Genomic DNA, 18,305 nt, shown 5'->3' on the forward strand with positions numbered 1-18,305 from the left:
TGTGTATTATGGATATGAGACAAGTAAAAGAAACAAATGTTTGAGTACAATTATATTTCAGGTATAGTTTCTCTGGATGTTTTCTATGTTAGCTAACCAGGATGGATCGTGAATGGAGCCAGTTGATAACACGATTATTGGCTGACACCGTCTCCTGTGGATGCTTGGCTTCATAAAGCCATGGTTTTGATATTTTGTTGTTTTTATCCTGTCTTTTAAATTCCATTTTTATTCCAAATTACTAACAGTTCCCTGCTGAGATTTATCTATCAGAGTCTCAAGACACTCTCATTAATAGAGTTATTAACCCCTTTGCAAACCAGCAGGGCATCCTCTGGCTTGGACCCAAAGCCTGAAAAGCATTGCTTGGCTCTCTCTTGATGCCAGAGTTACTGGTTTTACGATGGCTGGCTGTTGGAGAGTACTGAGGGATTTTTTTTTTTCCCTTAAAATTCAGTACCTGATTAAGTGAATGGATAGAGGGATGGACTGTAGCTTGATAAAGCAAGTATATTAAAATGTTAATGGTAGAATCTAGGTGGTGAGTATACAGTTGTCCACAATCTGGTTCTTTCAACTTTGCTCTTATGTTTAAATTTATTTATAATAAAATGTTGGGGAGGGGAAGCATGTGAAACACAATGAGAAAATGGGAAAATCTGATCAAGAAAGGACTTGATCTGAAGTCATACAATAGATGAGTTCAGTATCAAGTAACCAGTTTGACAGAGACATCTATTTTTTTAAAGAAGTTTTATATATGTTATTATTATACTAATCATGAGGAAGATAACGTTGATGTCTTATAGCATTCTTATTTTCCCTGTGGTGTTAAATCCTAACCCCAGACTGTGTAAGGTTATATTCAATCATCAGACCTCTTTTTAAGTCATCACGATCATCACCATCCCAACTAACCTGATAACATCATCTCACTTTTCCATAATTGGAAATGGAGACCCATTTCTTCCATTTCCTAGTCATGTTTTTCCCACTCCATCATATGTTTTCTCTGATTATGAGATTCTGAAGTCCAAAGTCATTCTCCAGGGAATTCATGGAGAGGAGGATCATTCAGCCAAGAATATTCTGACCTGTGATCAAGGCTGCAGTGGTGGCAGCCCTCTGTCCTCCTTACCCCTAAGGCCTTCTACCACTTCCTAAGAGCGTCTCTCTGAGTCAGCTGTGTCGAGTTTTGCCTAGTATATTAGCAGTGCTGGTGCTTTGCCCAGCTTTGGACAACTTTGTTTGGCTCTCTAATTCTCTCGTGTCTTTCTGACCAAAGATATGGTCTGGGAGAATTAGCACTTTATGTTTATTCAAGGTAAAGTGAAATTACAGTGTACACACAGAGCAGCTCTGTTAAGTGAATTAAACTCTGCGTAGATCTGAAACAGTAGCTCAATCTTTACTTCTGCCTCCTTTGGAGCGTTAGTGAGCTTGAGTAGATGTGTGTTTCATTGCGGTTAGAAATAAATGAAGGATGAATTGTGTCGAAGTGAGATCAGAAATAAAGGAAGGTCACACCCTGTGTGATATTGGGACGTCTGCTGCTAGGGGCTTGGGACTACTTTGCTATGAGGCTGGTGTTCTAAGTTGGGTCACCAGTTGGATCCATTAGCTTCACCCCCTCCCCCTTGGAGCACTGGTAGGATTTTGGTTTTGTTCTTTTCAATTTTTTTTCTCATTTCAAAGGGGATTTTTTTCTAGAGGAGCTATTATTTAGAGCCAGCAAGTATTATAAACAGTTGCAATAAAACAAACCACTTGCCTGGCCCCAAACCAATCCGAGTCCCCTCCCCAGAGAAAACTACCATTAGTTTGTGTTATTTTTCCAGAATTGAGCCTTGCCTTGCCTTAGTTCTATATATCTGTGCATATATATACACGACACATACAATATTGTCTTGTATGGCATTTTTAAGATCAAATGTGATCACACTGTATTTATTTTGCAACTTTCTCCTTTAACAATGTATCTTTGAGAACTTTCAGTGTTAGTGCCTATTGATCAATTTCTTTGCCTCCCTTGATAGGTTATTTCACCACTCTCCTATTTATTATACATATCAGGTTTTTTTCTCCCTAATACCATCAATGGTGGAACAAAGGTACTTGTATATTTGTCTTTGTATTTGCAGCATTTGTGGCAAAGCATTAATGTTTCTAATAAGGAGCTTTGTTAAATAATATAAAGGGAAATCACTAGAAAAAAATTAGTAAATGTCTTCATTCTTGTTGACTATTAGGAAATTTTTAAGATGAGAATAGAAGTGCCTATCCAAGGGCCAAAAAATAAGAAGAATCCATGAACCCAGTGTTAGCGATGGTATAGGAAAATTGGTATTCTCCTACATTATTGATTGTAGTATAAAAGGTGTGCACTCTTTTCGGGTGGTGGCCTGATTTGAACCACTTCTGTCTGTCATAGTGAAGGGATTTTGTGCTCATTGAGGCATGTCCACAGATTTTTTTAGTAGTAGTGATTCTTAACCTTTCTGGCTTGCAGAGCCCTTGAAGATTCCAATGAAAGCCATAGTCATATCGTATGAGATCAGGGCTAAAAATGTGTCTTGAAGAGTTCTCAGCACGTGGTCATAGCTGGAAACACCAGAGTTCATCTGATGAAAAGTGATCAACACTGTCCAGTGCATGCATGGATAACCTTTGGCAATATTTTAGGGGACGTGCAGCCCTGCTGGAAGCTAGACCAAATAAATTTCTTTTTCTCCCTCTACCATCTACCCAAAGCTACTGGTTATTTTAAGGGAGACTGAATAATGAGAAAAGTTCTGAATGGAGTAATACAACGCATTTCCTCCTCCCATGTGAGAAATAACTTTCATTCATTCACTCCATAGTCATTTAATGAGTGATTGCTACATGCTTAGCCCTGTAAGCACCACCCCCAGTGGAAAAGGCCACATAATACAAAATCCAGAAGAGCCTGTTGTAAGGGTACCTCCACCAGAAATGAAAAGATGACGAGGAGCAGAGAGCAGAGTTTTAAAGAACAGATGTTCTAGATCAGTTGACCCAGCTAATCTTAAAAATGCTTCACTGTGATGACTGCCTTGAGGACACTAGAGGGTGTGGTTTGGATTTGTAGAACTCAGAAGCATTTGGGAAGCCTCCAGGTTGCCTTGCATGTGCTATGTGTTCTCAGAAATGTTTTGCATCAACCATTTTCTTATGAAGAGTGATTTGGAAACATTCAGCTGTGTAGGGCAAAATGCAGTTTTCTGGTTAAAACAGAAAACTTGTCTTTGTGAACAAGCTTTCTTGGAGGCCTCTGGCTGGGAAAAGGGGAGGGGAATACAACCAACTCTACACCTGTGTTAATTTCATTTAGTTTAATTGCAAATTCATGCCATCATCATTTCCCCCAAAACCTATTACGGGGTAGAAAATACAATATCAGAAGTGAGGAAATAACTATAATGGGAACTTTGGTTGAGTAACAGCTAAACTATATATCAGGTTTCTTGTATTTCAAAACAGGAGACATATTGCTGATTCCTAGTTGGTTTTGAATGATTTATAACCTTTTATTTGTGGTTGAGTGTTGCAGTCTATGTTGTCATGGAAATTCTATTGAATTTATAGGTCCATTTATCCAAAATGATTTTCCAGACTTCATTTCATGGTGAATCATGTGGCTGTTACTCCCAAGTACAAAGCAATTTCTAAAAAGTTTCATATTACAAAGAGCACAAACACTGTGGTGGTTATTTTCGTGTTTTTGAAATACAAATGAGTTCCAGATGCACCTAGGGACCCCTCCCCCTCCACTGTGTCCAAGGCGTTAAGCTCCACTGATTTTAGAACCAACCTTATATATAAAATAGCTATGCAAGCAAGGAAACAATGTTTTCATAGAAAAGAAAGGCAATACAGTAACCTCAAGAATAGGTGAAAGCCGTCTGGAAGGTACTGGTTTATGGGTAGGGACATAACAGCTCACCCAGTCTCTAAGTCAAGCCCCTTGCAGCTTGTTCCTCTCCTCTCAACGTTCAGTAGTCATGGGACAGGGAAATTAAAAACAAAGTGCTTTACCATATCAATTGATAATGCTTCATGTTGGCAGTGGGTGTAGAACAGGGTTTCTGGACCTCAGCACTATTGATACTTTGGGCACAATAATTCTTTGCTGTAGGATGCAATCTGTGCATTGTGAGATGGTTAGCAGCATCCCTGGCCTCCATCCGCTAGATGCCAGTAGCACCTCTCAAGGAGTGACAAACAAAAATGTCTCTAGACATGGCCAAATTTCCACTGGGATACAAAATTACATCTGGTTAGGAACCAGTGTTCTGGAAGCTTTGTGCTAGGATCCTAGAGACAGAACTAATAGGTCGTTCTCATTGCCAATGGGAATTTAAGTGTGTGGGCTGTGCAGGTAGGTGCCTGGGTTCGAATCCCATTGTTATGACTTCTTAGAGAAGACCTGGTAATTCAGCCTTGATTTCCTTTTGTATGAAATAGGAAAAATAATAGTATCTTCCCCAGAAAGTGGCAGAAAGGATTAATGAAATTAAATGATGTAAAACATTAAGAATTGGATACATTCAAACAATTCTCCTAGAGTATTTCATGCGTGAGGCTTCCTCTTGGCCTCACTCTCAGTGTCTGCCCAGGGGAAAGGAGAGGCGGGCATGGTGCTTGGCTGGTGTCATTGTTACTGTTATTCGGTCCTGGAGTGGAGTGATTCTGCACATTCATGGCCAGTCACTGTGACTTGCTCTATCTAGCAGATAAATTCAATCTAGCCTTAGTCCTAGGTTTAAAAGTAGCCTGTCTCAAATCAAATGGGTGCAGAACCGGGCAGCATACTGGGCCCTGCTCTGGTATTACGTGAGAAGCATATACTTTTGTTCATCTTGGTTTCAGAAGCATCTCGCTCTCTCTCTAATTCTGTTTATTCATTATTGAAGTATCATATACAAAGAGGAAAAGTCACAAATAATAAATGTACAGCTGAATGAATTCTCAACACCTGTGCCCAGATCATTAAGAGAGAGAACTTACCCACACCTCCAGACCCCGTTTTCCAGTTACTGCCCCAAGGGCAACCACGGTGCTGGCTTCTAACTGCTTGAGTTTTTCCTGTTCCCATACTTTATTCCAATGGAGCCACACAGAATTGTTTTGGGGGGGGTTGTTTGCTTGTTTTTGTGTCAGGTTTATTTGGGTCATCTTTGTGAGGTTCATCTATATTGTCCACTATGGTTCTAGCGCATTCCATTCGGTATTCCACTGTGTGGCTGAGTCATAATTTGTTTATCCATTCCATTATTGGTTAGCATTTGGGTAGGTTCCCATTTGGGAATATTTGCAAATAGCCCTTTCACTAATTTATTTGTTGGTGTGGTTTTTTTTTTTTCTTTTTTCCTTTTTTCTTCCTTGTTTCCCTCTTTAGTATTAAGAGACATGTGAACAAATTAGTGGCTTTTAGTGTGCCAGGCACGGTGGAAGGTGCTTTACTTGTTTTATTTACTCCTCGCTGTAATCCAGTGACCTTTTTAAATTCATTTTACCCATGGGGATGTTAAGTCTCAGAGAGGGCAACTAACTTTAACTGGGTCACACAGCTATTAAATGGGAGAACAGTAGCTAACTGCCCTCTTTCCTGAGCACATGATAAGGGTGTCTTACCCCCATATAGCCAGATTCTGAATCTATCTCATATGTGTCCAAACTGATGCTGAACTGTAAGAAATAACTCATGAATGATGCATAGTAAATCTCTGAAAAACTCAACTTACTATTGTAAGCAAGAGCCTGAACTCTTCCCTATCAAGGGAAAAGTGAAAAGATTTAAAATGTATTTGATGAATCAGATGCATCACTGAACCAGAAATCCTGAAAGTCAGCTAATAAATAGATGTATAATGGAACAAACAAGTTACACACAGAGACTTTTAAAAGGGGTCCCAAAAACATCCTGGCACGTGATTGCACTAGCTCTCGTGTGCACTTTGGGTCCTTCCGCTGCAAAACTTTGGATTCCTGCTGTAAAGTAGTTGAAGATAATTTCATGTTACAGGGCAAGTGAAAACAGGAAATAATTAAGGATTAGCGCACTGTGTGATTAATGATTTTGTATAAAGCAAACGTTTCAGAATGTTTATTTAAATGCCACCTTGCCTGCAAAGATGCTGAATACCTACTATTCTTTGGAACTTGGTTCTTCTAAAAATACTCTTCCAGTGAAGGCTGTGTGAAGCCCACTTCCAGGTTTCTTTGCTGCACCTTGTGGCATGACTCGCTGGGATGTTGCCTGGCCCCTGGGAATGATTTATTTTCACCTTAATTTACATATACCTTGGGATTATAAAGAGAGTAATAAAGATACATAATATTAGAAAAATGAGAGCTGTTTGGTTTGTTCTTATTTTTCCAAAGCGTGTGCTTAGTGAGTGAAAGTATTACAACAGTCCCATGAGGTGAATGTTACCTCTGTTTTATAGGCAGGAACACTGAGCCATAAAGATCTCCCAGGTCTTCAATATACAAATCAGGCCTTATTCTATAGCAGGAGCTCTTAGATCTTCATCTACTGCCACCCACTTCTGCCAGCTTCATGGACATCTTTCTGGAAGCCGCATGAGGGTGAACTGGATTGTGACAGGGCTGCATTTTTTGTGGGAGAAGCCTGTTAGGAAGAGGTGAATGAAGATGATAGAGATCAAAGGCTGAAAGAAGCTCAAAAAGCAGCTGGATTACAGAGCGGTTTTATAATGTGATTTTATAATGTGTTTGCTTAATACCAGTTATGACTTTTGGGGGTATATTAGTCTGGGTTCTCCAGAGAAACAGAACCAGTAGGAGTTCCCCCACCCCCTACCTGTAATTAATTAACACTAATTCTAACTAAGTAACTGTGGCAAGGGTTGATGTTGCAATCTTGAGTCTGAAGGCTACAAACTCAGGCAGAATTTCTAGGTTACAATCTAGAGGTGGAATTCCTTCTTTTTAGGGTGACCTCAGGCCTTCAACTGATTGCATGAGCCCCATGCACGTGGTGGAAGGCCATCTGCTTCACTTCTGAAATCGACTGATTTAAATGTTGTTAATCACACCTAAAAATACTTTTATAATATACTTTCACAAAACATAATAATGATCCTTTAAAAAAGTAACTAGGAATAAAAACTTTATTAGTATAAAACAAGGTACCCACTCAGTGTTTGTTTTATGTAATTTTATATAATATATATTGTATGTGTTTATCATCTTTCTCCATCATTTAAATGAATTGATCTTCTTTTGTTGGAGCATTAAAATTTCAGGCCAGAATTACTTAGTTATAAAAATGGTTTGAATTTCATGTAGATTAAAGAGCAAGTAATATAATCTGTATTTAGCAGAACTGTATCTGGGGCTTCTTAGCCATTCCACAGTGATTTTGTCCTATATTTGTACATCTCTGAGCATTTACTCTCGCAGTTTAAATGCCTTCATTTTTTTCAGTGGCCTAATCCATCGTTGCCACTCACTTTGCTACTATTCCAAGAGATAGAAAGGACCTTGTTAATCTTGGCTGTCCTTGCTTCGAGCCACTTAGAGTTCCCACTCATTCCATTCATTCCAGGAGTAAATCAGTAGTATTTACAATGAGAAGCACCACGCTAGGGACACAGCCTTGAATTGGGCAGACTGACTTCCTGCCTGCAAACATCTTCCTGTCTAATGGCAATGGCAGAATTAAAGAGTTGGAATGTGATGTGGAGACTGTGCGTGGTCTGGCTGAATAGTAGTTAAGGTACAACATGATTTAAAAAGCAAGTTAGATGAAGAACTTACTTTACAAAAACCTCAATTCTGATATGATCCTGTGCAAAGCATCAAAAAAGTAGAACCCGCTGATTAACTGTGTTTGGATATTTACTCTACCTTGACTACACATTTTTATTCTTAGGTGGCTGTTCCTTGTCCACCACCGCACTCCCAACTGGCTTACGGCAAGTTAATGCCAAGCATGATTAGAGACATACATTTCCACCTCTTCAGTTCTGTTGTCTGCTGCCTCCTATGTGATTTTTAATTCTGCTGTTGCCTTTTTAGTTACCTTCTTTATTTCATCCTGTTTACATCTCATCTCCATCTGTTCTATTCTATAGCATTTGCCTGTGTGTTCTTCCACTCTATTAAAAATTCCCAACAGTATCCTGGAAATGTCTGCTGAATCTTTCAGTAGATTGCCTTTCCTCTGAGCTGTCTGCATGCTGTTTTCTTACTTAATGCATCATTATTTTTTTTCTCGGGCCATGTGTGGGGGGCATGTGGGAGAAATAGAAATTTTTTAAGAGGAAGTAAAATGTAGAGCTTTCTAAATCTGCATAGAAGTGACTGTTGGGTTTCCCACTCTTGTGTTGGGATCATGTCCTCTTGCCTCCATTATCACAGCAACCTGAAAGCTGACTTAGGCACACAACAATAACGTTAGAGAATAGGAAGTTCACCTTCAAGAAAATGCCCCCTCTTCACCATTGCCTGTATTAATTTAATATTTGTCTAATAGATGCCTCACTTAACCATAAGCCATTTATTGCCTTATGCTTCCTTATGATACACTTACTCAACTTTGGCCTTCAAAAACAAAGTTAACCTTGTCTCATTAATGATATTTTAGTCTTCCTCAGTACAGACTGTGTCTTCATCCGTCATGATGCCTTACACAGAATAGACATCAAGCAGATATTCTTGCCAGTTGGAAGGAAGCACAGTGATCAAGACCTTGAACTCTGGAAAGACAATTTTTCTATCCCAACCCCACTTTCCTTCCTTAAGAGCTTTGGAAATTTTGGAAATCCTTGGTTTTCTTGCCCGTAAAATGAAGATCATCACAATGCTACAAGTGTTAATGAGTGATAGTACAGTACCTGGCATACAGTAGGCACTCACTAAATGTTTTAAAAACAACAATAATATTAATAACAGCATAGAAGGCCCTAGTTTTTAGATTTGTTGCTTTTGTTCAACCTATGATGGACAGTGATACATATTGCAAGCCAGGCATATACATATTTTTTAAATCAAATTGCAACTAGAGTCATTTTAAATATCAGGGGGAAAATTGCACAAGTCAGGAAAATAGGGAAGGTAAGTGGGCATTTTGTTGTGACTCTGCATATATCATGCTAGTACCCTGCAACTGCTATCAGCCCTATACTCACGGAGCCCACTCCACCTCCCTGCCATTACTCAGTAGTGTTGCCATTCATGCAGGCATTTGCCATATCTGTATTTTAGGAGATGCTTCCTGGTTGATGGTGATGCTTTTAATGTGATTTGGTTTTTCCCTGTAAAATTCTATTTTCCAAATGTCAAATTATGCTAGGCTACAATATGCTAGGTTATCCATCATCTTAATCTGGCTAGAGAAATGCCTGAAGGGTTTTCCAGTCAAGACATTCTACAAAGTAGAGTTGAACAGATCCATTTGGGCCAATGATTCTCACTCATGATTTTGAAAAATTTGGCAGAACAAGTCCCATGATTGTGCCCTGGTCCACATAGTCTATCAATGGGTTTTTAATTGAGCTTTATATAGTTTGTTTCTTGAGGAGACCATGTATATCTCATGGGACTCTCTATGATGGAGGAACATCCATTTATGTTAAGTTTATCCAGCTTTCCTTCCTTTGCAAAAGTAGGTCCTGGTTGAAATGGACTCCTCGACCCTTAAGCTATTTGGCTTGAAGAACCGAAGTGTTCTATTCTCAAATACATTTGGAAAATATTGAGTTTAAGTTATTAAGTCTTTGAATAATATTTTCCACTAAAAGGAACCAGGGCTCACTCAAGAAATGGCCAATTCTAGAGCTGGGGCAGGGAAAATACAAGAGGAGCCCAAAACATCCGTGCCTGGTACTCAGGAGATTCTGTAAACACAAAATGATGGGAAATGGCAGAATGACCAAGGAATCCTTCTGAAGGGTCTCCTACTGGGCAAATCTAGAACAGTTTGAGCATCAAAATAATGTCAGTAATGGAATATAATAATGGATTGAATGAAATAGAAACAAAAATAAATGAGTCCATGTGGATATAAATAAATGAATGGATAAATGAATAAACTGTGGAGAAAGGAAAGCTATTCCTTACTCTAGAATGCCGGCAATGATTAGGTTTCAAAAAGGTGATGTAAAAAAAGAAAAAAGAGAAAAAAATAGAATACCATCAATGAATATAAAAGAAATGGTGGAGTTAAAAAGTCATCAATGGATACTAAAACTAGTGAGTAAAAGATGAGGAACAGGTTATTTATGTATTCTCAAAGTATTTCCCTGCAAAGTGCTTTTTAATTACAAAAGGAAAATTAATAACTTTATGGCCATGAAGCCTGGTAGACGTCACCCTAGCCAACTGATCAAGATAAACACCCCTAATATTGGGATAAACCCACATACCCGGTAACGTGCTTCCTGATGCAATGCCCTAAGACACAGTATTACTGCTGTAGTGACCTTCCCAGCATCCCCTGCATCTAATCATGAGAATCCATGAGGCAGACTTCAATTCTGTGTGATAACTGTCCTAAACACTTCGAATTCTCAGAGTAAAGAAAGACAAAGGCTGAGGAACTGTTCTAGATGAAAGTGGGGAGCGAGAGAGGTCTGCATAAAGACACATGACAACTAAATACAAAGTTTGAGCCTAGATTGAATCCTGGAACGACAACCAAAAAATGATCTGTCATGGACTTATTTGGGGACTTACCAAAATTTGAAAATGGACTGTGAATTAAATAATAGTACTGTATTAATGTGAAGTTTGCTGATTTTAATAATTATCCTGTGGTTATGTAAGAGAATGTCCTTATTCTTAGAAATTACACACTTAAGTATTTAGTGGTTAAGGATCATATTATTTCCCACTGACTCCCAAATGGTTGAAGAAAAAAGAAGTTTCTTTGTGTGTGTGCACACAGAGAGAGGGCAAATGGAGTAAAATGTAAATAATTGGTGGTACTGGGTAAAGGATATATGGAACAGTTAATAGATCTCTTTATTGCCAGAGTTTCCAGATCTTTTCTTCAGCATACTTGCACCATGTTTCTTAGGCCGGGGGATTGCTATACAGTATGCATCACTCAGATTCACATTATTAAAATGAACACACTTTTGGGAGGGCTCTGGGTATAGCTTTTGAGAGTAAATTTAGAAAGTTGCCAAAGATGTTTTTGGATAATAGGTTTCCAGCCTCTGTCCGAACTTAGCCCATCAACAACAGTTAACAAAAAATGTTAAAGTCCAGTTCACTCAGCAAAACCCCATCTACTTATTTACTCGTATTTTAGGTAGCTTCAAACGTTACCATAATTCAGTAGAGTACAACTTGAGATAGAGAGCAAGGAGAATTGATATTTCAGACCTGTGCTACTGTTCATGAGACATTTTATTATCCAGATGGGTGGAGCTGTGACTCAAAAACATTTTCTAAAAACGCATTTCCTTCCCCAGTTGTAAATGAAAATGCCCTTGAAGAGGTCTTAAAGTATTTTGTATCACACACTATTCGGGTGATGCATTAAACAATGCCGCCCCTGCTCATGGGGTGAAGTATAGGAAAGCATTCTGTGAACCTACTTAATTTGAAGGCCTGAGTTTTAAAAGGAAAGTGAAGTGTAATTTTCTGAATATACTTGTATAGTGTTTCTTTCTTGGGTTAGTAGCATTGCACCCAAAGCAATTCACCCAGTATTAAACTGTTTTAATCCACACCTCATTGAATGGATTTTTTTCTTAGTGTAAATTCATGATGTCTAAAGCTGTCCAAACCTTAAGGCAAAGCATTTGTAAGAAACTGCCAGAATCAGTGCAAATTCACAGTCTTAAGGAAAAGAATTCTCTTTAAGAAAGAAAATCCACCAAAAGAATCTCCCTATCCTTCTCCCATCCATTTAGGTGCCTGAGTTTTCCTTGAAAGTGTCTTGATTTGGGCTACCTGATTTCAACCTTCAGAAAAGAAATGTCATCATGTTCTTAGCCTCTTGGTTAATTCAGTCATCAGAGCTCTGTTTACCTTTGACATGAACTTCAGCTTCTCACTCTGACTTAGCTTTGTCCGCTGGGAGGTTATTGTTCAATGTCAAATCTCTAAACTCCAGTGGGGTGGGGTTGTTTAGTCTACTACAGAAAAATAGCATCATCCCGTTTGGAAAAGTGGGGAAAGAGAAATTATGAAAGAGAGAGAATACTATAGGAGATTCGATTTTCTATAAGAAGTACAGTCATGCTGAAAGAGAAATCCTACTCTTATTAGAAATTTTAAGATGTCTGCCAAAATTTTACCCTTAAGTTATGATGATGATGATGATGGCGGTTTGCTGAGCACTGATAAGGTCTAAGCATGAAGTCTACCTATATGCCATGTACTCTACTGACTTGTGTGAGCCCCATAACTACCTCGCAGAGGGGAAATACTTGACTTTGTGCACAAGAAAGCTGATGCTCAGAAAACAATTTGCCTTAGGTCTCACAGGCAAGTAAATGGGGAAGCTGGAATTAGAACCTAGATCTGTTCTTTTTATCACATATGGAGTCTCTTGGGGTTAGTCCTTGGTCCGTTTTTGTTTTTTGAATTTTTTAAAATAATCAAGGTGTGGGCCAGTCAAGGTGGCTCACACCTATAATCCCAGCACTTTGGAAGGCTGACGCAGGAGGATCACTTAAGGCCCGGAGTTCAAGACCAGCCTAGACAACATAGTGAGGCCTCATCTCTACTAAAAATAGAAAAAATTAGCCGGGCATGGTACGGGACACCTGTAGTCCCAGCTACTCGGGAGGCTGAGGCAGGAGGATCCCTTGAGCCCAGGAGTTCAAGGCTGCAGTGAGCTATGATGATGCCACTGCACTCTAGTCCAGGCAACAGAGCAAGACACTTTCCAAATATATATATCCCAAGGTGTGGTCAAGCATTAAAATTGTATGATGATTTTAGGTTGATTTATCTGTGTTCTGCTTTTTTAATAAAAACTCTGGTCTAGCCAAATATATAAGAGGAGATATTTAAGGTTGGGATGAGACACCTGGATTTTAGACTCTGATGTTTAATCTTGGGCAAATTTATGTCAAATTTCTGAAGTACTTTTTCCTTCTCTATAACTGAGTATAGTAATTTCTGCCTTACCTTTATAGGAGATGGTGAACAAATTGAGCAAAATAATATGTGAGTTGGCCTTTTGCAAACTGTAAAATACAAAGCATTATTGTTAACACTTCCATTCTGTTTCTTTATGAATTCACTGAAATATGCCATTTGGGCTATTTCTGAAAGCTACTGAGATAACGCTTCGAATTCTCGTCGGTATGGAGTTGTTTATAAAAATGTGGCCATTTTCGTGTTTATAATATTAATGTGTGGACTGAATCTCATAGGCTTAGTTTTCTACTTCATAGTGTTTAACTCTATTAAACTTTTGCTTTTTAAAAGGGAAATTTCACCATGACCTGGATATTAGGTAATAAGAAGGCGTTGGTGTTATATATTTTGGGTGGCACGAATGTGCTGTAGTTATGTGAGAAGATGTGATACATTCTGAAGTATGTAGGGATAAAATGACATGATTTCTGGGTTTGCTCTCAAATACGTTAGCAAAGAAAAAATATGGATAGATGAATAAATTTGGCAAAATCTTAGTGGGAATTTGAGTCCGTTGTACTATTCTTTCAACTTTTGTGTATGTTTGAAATTTTTCCCAATACGTTTTTTTTTAATTGTTCTTTTACAGATGCAGATTTTCTTTTACAATCCAGATGACTTTGACAGCTTTCAAACTGCAATTTCGGAGAACAGAATAATCGGAGCCATGGCCATATTTTTTCAAGTAAGTTAACAGTGGCTGAAGTACTTCAACCGGAGAGTTCTTCGAGTATTTTTTTTTTAATTCGCTGAATTGTTCCATGTTTAATGAATGCATCTGTTTTCTAGTTCACACCTGTCTAAATGAAAGATATTTCATATTGTCTAAAGTGTGATTTAAAATGTAAATAAGTATGTTTAGAAACATAATGAAAAATTTTGCATGAATTATTCTGATTTTATGGCTACTTGACTGGTGCACAGATTGAAGAACACATTTATCATCTAAGTTACTTTGCTGCTGAAGCGTTTTGAACAGGTTCCTTCAGCATATTAAGAGTCTGATGTTTTAAAAAAAAAAAAAGGTGGTTTTCTTTGGTGCAACTTGAAAATTTGACATTACTTGCAAGTAGATTAATAAATAGCATCAGTCACTTTTGTAAAGAGACCCCTTTTCTTTCTTTCCCAGAAATCCCCATGGTAACTAAAGTTTTTGTTGAGACTATGTCCAAGTTAGTACATTTATGAATTCCCATCCTTTCTTTCTGTCCTTTCCTGTGATTATGTTGATGAATGTTCATAGTTCAGTGTTGATTCTGTACATAGAAGGCAAACCTTGCATCCTTCCGTAGATAATACTGTCCACGTTTTTTAATGAGTCAAATCAAATTATAATAGTGTTGATCAGGGAGTGCCTTGGCCAAGTCGTCTACAGGAGACTGTGGTGCTTTTTTGTGTGGAGTAGAATCTGATTAGTAGGCATGAGATTTCTCTTTCAGTCTTAAAATTTGCCCGAAGGCTACATACAGGTTTTCCTTTTACCAGTGAGTCACTGCTGGAAAAAAGTGTCTTTCTGACAATTCAGAGGAACATTAAAGACATCAGAGCCTCTCCAGTGTAGGTCTTTAATATCTGCCTTTTCCAGCAAGCTTCTTTGTCACTGAGATGGAGCCATTCTTGTTTGGAGTATGTTAATTCCATCTCCCTTTTTAGTGGGTGGGACATGACTGACAATTCTCTCCGTGGTTTACCTCTCCCTTTTAACTACCCTTTCTCCCTTTTCTGTTCTTGGATAAAGGATCAAGTGGGAGATTTTCTGTGAAAATTTGAAAAGTTTAATATTCTACCTAATGTCATAAACCGTAAGAACGCTGGTCATCAGCATCGATCATTGCATTGGTTTTTAAACTGTGGCTTTGGACTTATTATTGGGCCGTGAGATCATTTCAGTGAGTTCTGATTATCATTTTTAAAATAACAAAATAGAATGTAGAACAGGAAAAAAAAACAAAAAACAGAAAATACCAGCATATCATAGATAGTAAGGGTAAACATTTTTATATAGAACTTTTTGCAGTTGTTTATGCACAGTAATGCATACTGGATGTGTACTGGGTCATGACATAATGTGTATTACTGTGGGTCACAGATATTTTGGAAGTCATCTGTTTAAACTGTATGTTGACTTGATCTGTCCATGGTTTTCCAACAAACCTTTTTTCTCTTCCTACTTTTCATGAACCACACGCAGTAGAGCATAGTGTTTTAAGAGCTTCTTCACTGGAGTCAAAAATATTTGCTTTTGAATCCCACTTCTTCTACTTAACAGCTGAATAATAATGATGTAGTTATTTAAACTTTCCAACTTTAAGATTCTTATCTGTGAATTGGAGATAATAATTAATACATCATGAAGATTGTAGTGGTGATTAAATGAAGTCCCTAGTATGGTTCCTGGCACTTGGTGGGCATCTGGTAAATGCCAAGTAATAAGTTTCTAGATCCATCCATCTGTTTCTGTGGGGTGGGGACTCCAATGGCATTGGTGCATATGTCCTCTTTTCATGTTGTGGGCACTGCTCTGTTGGCAGATGGCTCAGCTTCTGTGTGGCCCCCTCTGCCTCTAAACCATTACTGGTTTGCCTTTGGCAACACTGGGGTCACACAAACTCGTCTTACATGATTCCCACCTACCTGGCTACCCCTCGTTTCTGTCATTGTTCCCTTGGCATGTGCTGCTTCTCCTGTAGCCGGGCCTCTGCCATGGAGTCTGCCCTCGCCTCTTTGTCATGCTTACCTATGACCAGACCAACCAGGTGTCCTTTACAGGGAATGTTTCTTAGCAGAAAATAAAATTTTAAATATCTTTTTATGAGTACTGGAATGACTAGTTCGCAGCATGCTCTACCCAGACGCTTCCTATTTTTCCAGCTCTATAAACTCTTTTTAAATATAAGACCAATTAGAGTCTAAAGCAGGCAAGACACATTGGTGTGCGCAAACTCGCAAAATACCTTATTGTGAAATCTAGGTTTTGAATTCTTAAAGTATTTCTAGGACACGACTACTAGTTGACACATGAAGAAATTTAATGTGTATTTCATTCGTTAGGTCCTTTTCTAAATTTTGGCTTGCTATCCTGTAGACACAAAGTAGAGGGCAGATACTAAAAATAGAATAGAATTTTATTTAGATAGCGGCTGTGTTGAGCTGCTTCCTTTGTCTTTGTTATAAGCCCACATGTGTGTTTATACACTTGGGTTCCCACTGTGTCATACAATGCAAAGAAAAAGGTATTGTTATTTTAATGTGATAATTTCATTAGATCTCATATTTTGAGATTTTCATATTTTGAGTCTTTCTATAAGAACAATAAATTTGACAGTTTGGTATTTTTCCCCCAAATAGCCAGAGAAATCTTGATATGTATTTCCAAATTTAAACCCGGCATCTTCCATTTTGGTATTGAAGAAGTATTTATCATCTATTCAATGTTGATTTTGTGCCAGGAATGGTACTAGTTGCTACATTAAACATAATAAACATAATCTCCAGGCCACTAGGACTGCACTGTCACAATCACGGTGATAATGACTAAGAAGAGGTGAACAGAGAAACTCCTCTTCTCGTAAAGACGCTGCACTCTCACTTGGGGCTCATAAACCCACATATTTCTTATCCAGAGTGACATGATGTGAATGACCCGTAAGTGCAGGTCTGGGCAAGGCCAAGTTCTGGGGTAGTCTGGATGCTGATTTACTCCATACACTTGAATAATTTTCTTAACAGTTTCAATTTTTCACTATCTCTGCTTTTTTTTTCTTCTTCAACATGTGCCTGTTATTTTGGGTAAATTTGGTTCTCATTCTGCCTTTGCTGTGATTAGATATGATAAAATTCACAATGTTGCCCAAAAAACCACCAAAACAAGCACAAATATAGTAGACACATGGTTGACCAAGGAACCTACATTGGCCTAGACTAGAGGTTGCTTGCATGTAGCCAGCCCTATTATGGCTTGCAAGCATGATTTTTTGAACCTATGTAGTGTTTACAATTCTTTTCTTCAGTTAAATGTGGAAGGTTTTACATTCAAAGTCTTGATGAAGTAGCAGTAATCAGGATCTGCCCAGTGGCGGTCTACTTTGGAGGGGGTGTGCTTTCCCATTGCAACACAATCTCGAAGCAGCCTTATTCATGTGTTCATGTCAACGTGGTCTTAAGATCATGACGCCTGGCCTGGACCTCGGTAAATTTGAATAGCAGTTGATAGATTTTGGTAACAGAGTTGAGGGCCAGACTCAGTGCTGAAAGATGGTGAGTCAGGTGTTTTGTGTGAACACAAGTATCTTCCACACGTGAAGCACCACCTCCATGTGTGGAAGACAGCAGATCAAGGCAGCCACCTATGCTTGTGCACATTTTGGCACACCCAGCTCTAGAAGGTTCACTCACTTTTAGCCACTGGTAAGTAGAAATTTTATTACGATTTCCCAACACATAGTAGTAATGTGTCTGGAGGAAGGGTTACCTTTTTCTAGTTCACACGAATCGCCTTTTGGGAGGATGTTCTCAGGGGGATAGGTAAGAGTGAAGTTTGATTTTCAAGGACTTTTTAAATAAAGAAATTTAAAATTAAAAATTGGCAAGGGATAGAGGAATTTGTGGTTAAGCCACTCAAGAGACTAAACAGTTGTTAAGGACAAAAATTAAAATAATTATTTTCCATTTGTTAAAGTAGAACCTCTACTATTCTCTACTGTTAACCAAATTTGAATGCCTGTCAAAATGTAAGATACCAAAAGTTACTAAAATGCTCTTTTAAAATACTCTATGAAATATTCTAATAACACCCTGTATGGGTTATCTAGTTGAACAAATAAATGTAAAAACCCATGTTTACATGAAATGGAATCAGTGGAGTGATTAGGCAATTTGTGGGGGGATACTTTGCTCTTAAAATACCATAATTCACAAAAAGATTTCATTGGTTTCTATTTAAGTTTATAGAGTGAAAACACCCAATACTCAAAATGACCTTACCTTTAATTAAGCCTATATTGTTTTAGAACAAGAATCTTCTGTCATCACCCTCAGAACTGGGTTCTGGTTTTATTTTTTTCTCACTTCTAATGTGTTTCTTCACCATTATTCAACATTTCCCTCCATTTTCCCACCAGGACTCAAGTGCTTATAACCATGCAACCATATTAATA

The 18,305-nt window shown here is 38.2% G+C and overlaps 1 protein-coding gene across 4 annotated transcripts in view; it reads left to right on the plus strand.

Annotated features, from left to right (window-relative positions):
• PTPRG (protein tyrosine phosphatase receptor type G) overlaps positions 1–18,305 on the plus strand; it is a 668,714-nt gene that overhangs the window by 448,260 nt on the left and 202,149 nt on the right. For all 4 annotated transcript variants that reach the window (XM_069476009.1, XM_069476010.1, XM_069476012.1 and 1 more), the window contains exon 5: positions 13,739–13,834. In XM_069476009.1, the coding sequence (XP_069332110.1) occupies positions 13,739–13,834 (96 nt within the window). The remainder of the gene's footprint in view (positions 1–13,738; positions 13,835–18,305) is intronic.

Source organism: Eulemur rufifrons, chromosome 7, assembly GCF_041146395.1.
Source record: "Eulemur rufifrons isolate Redbay chromosome 7, OSU_ERuf_1, whole genome shotgun sequence".
In the NCBI taxonomy this organism is placed as follows: Eukaryota; Metazoa; Chordata; class Mammalia; order Primates; family Lemuridae; genus Eulemur; species Eulemur rufifrons.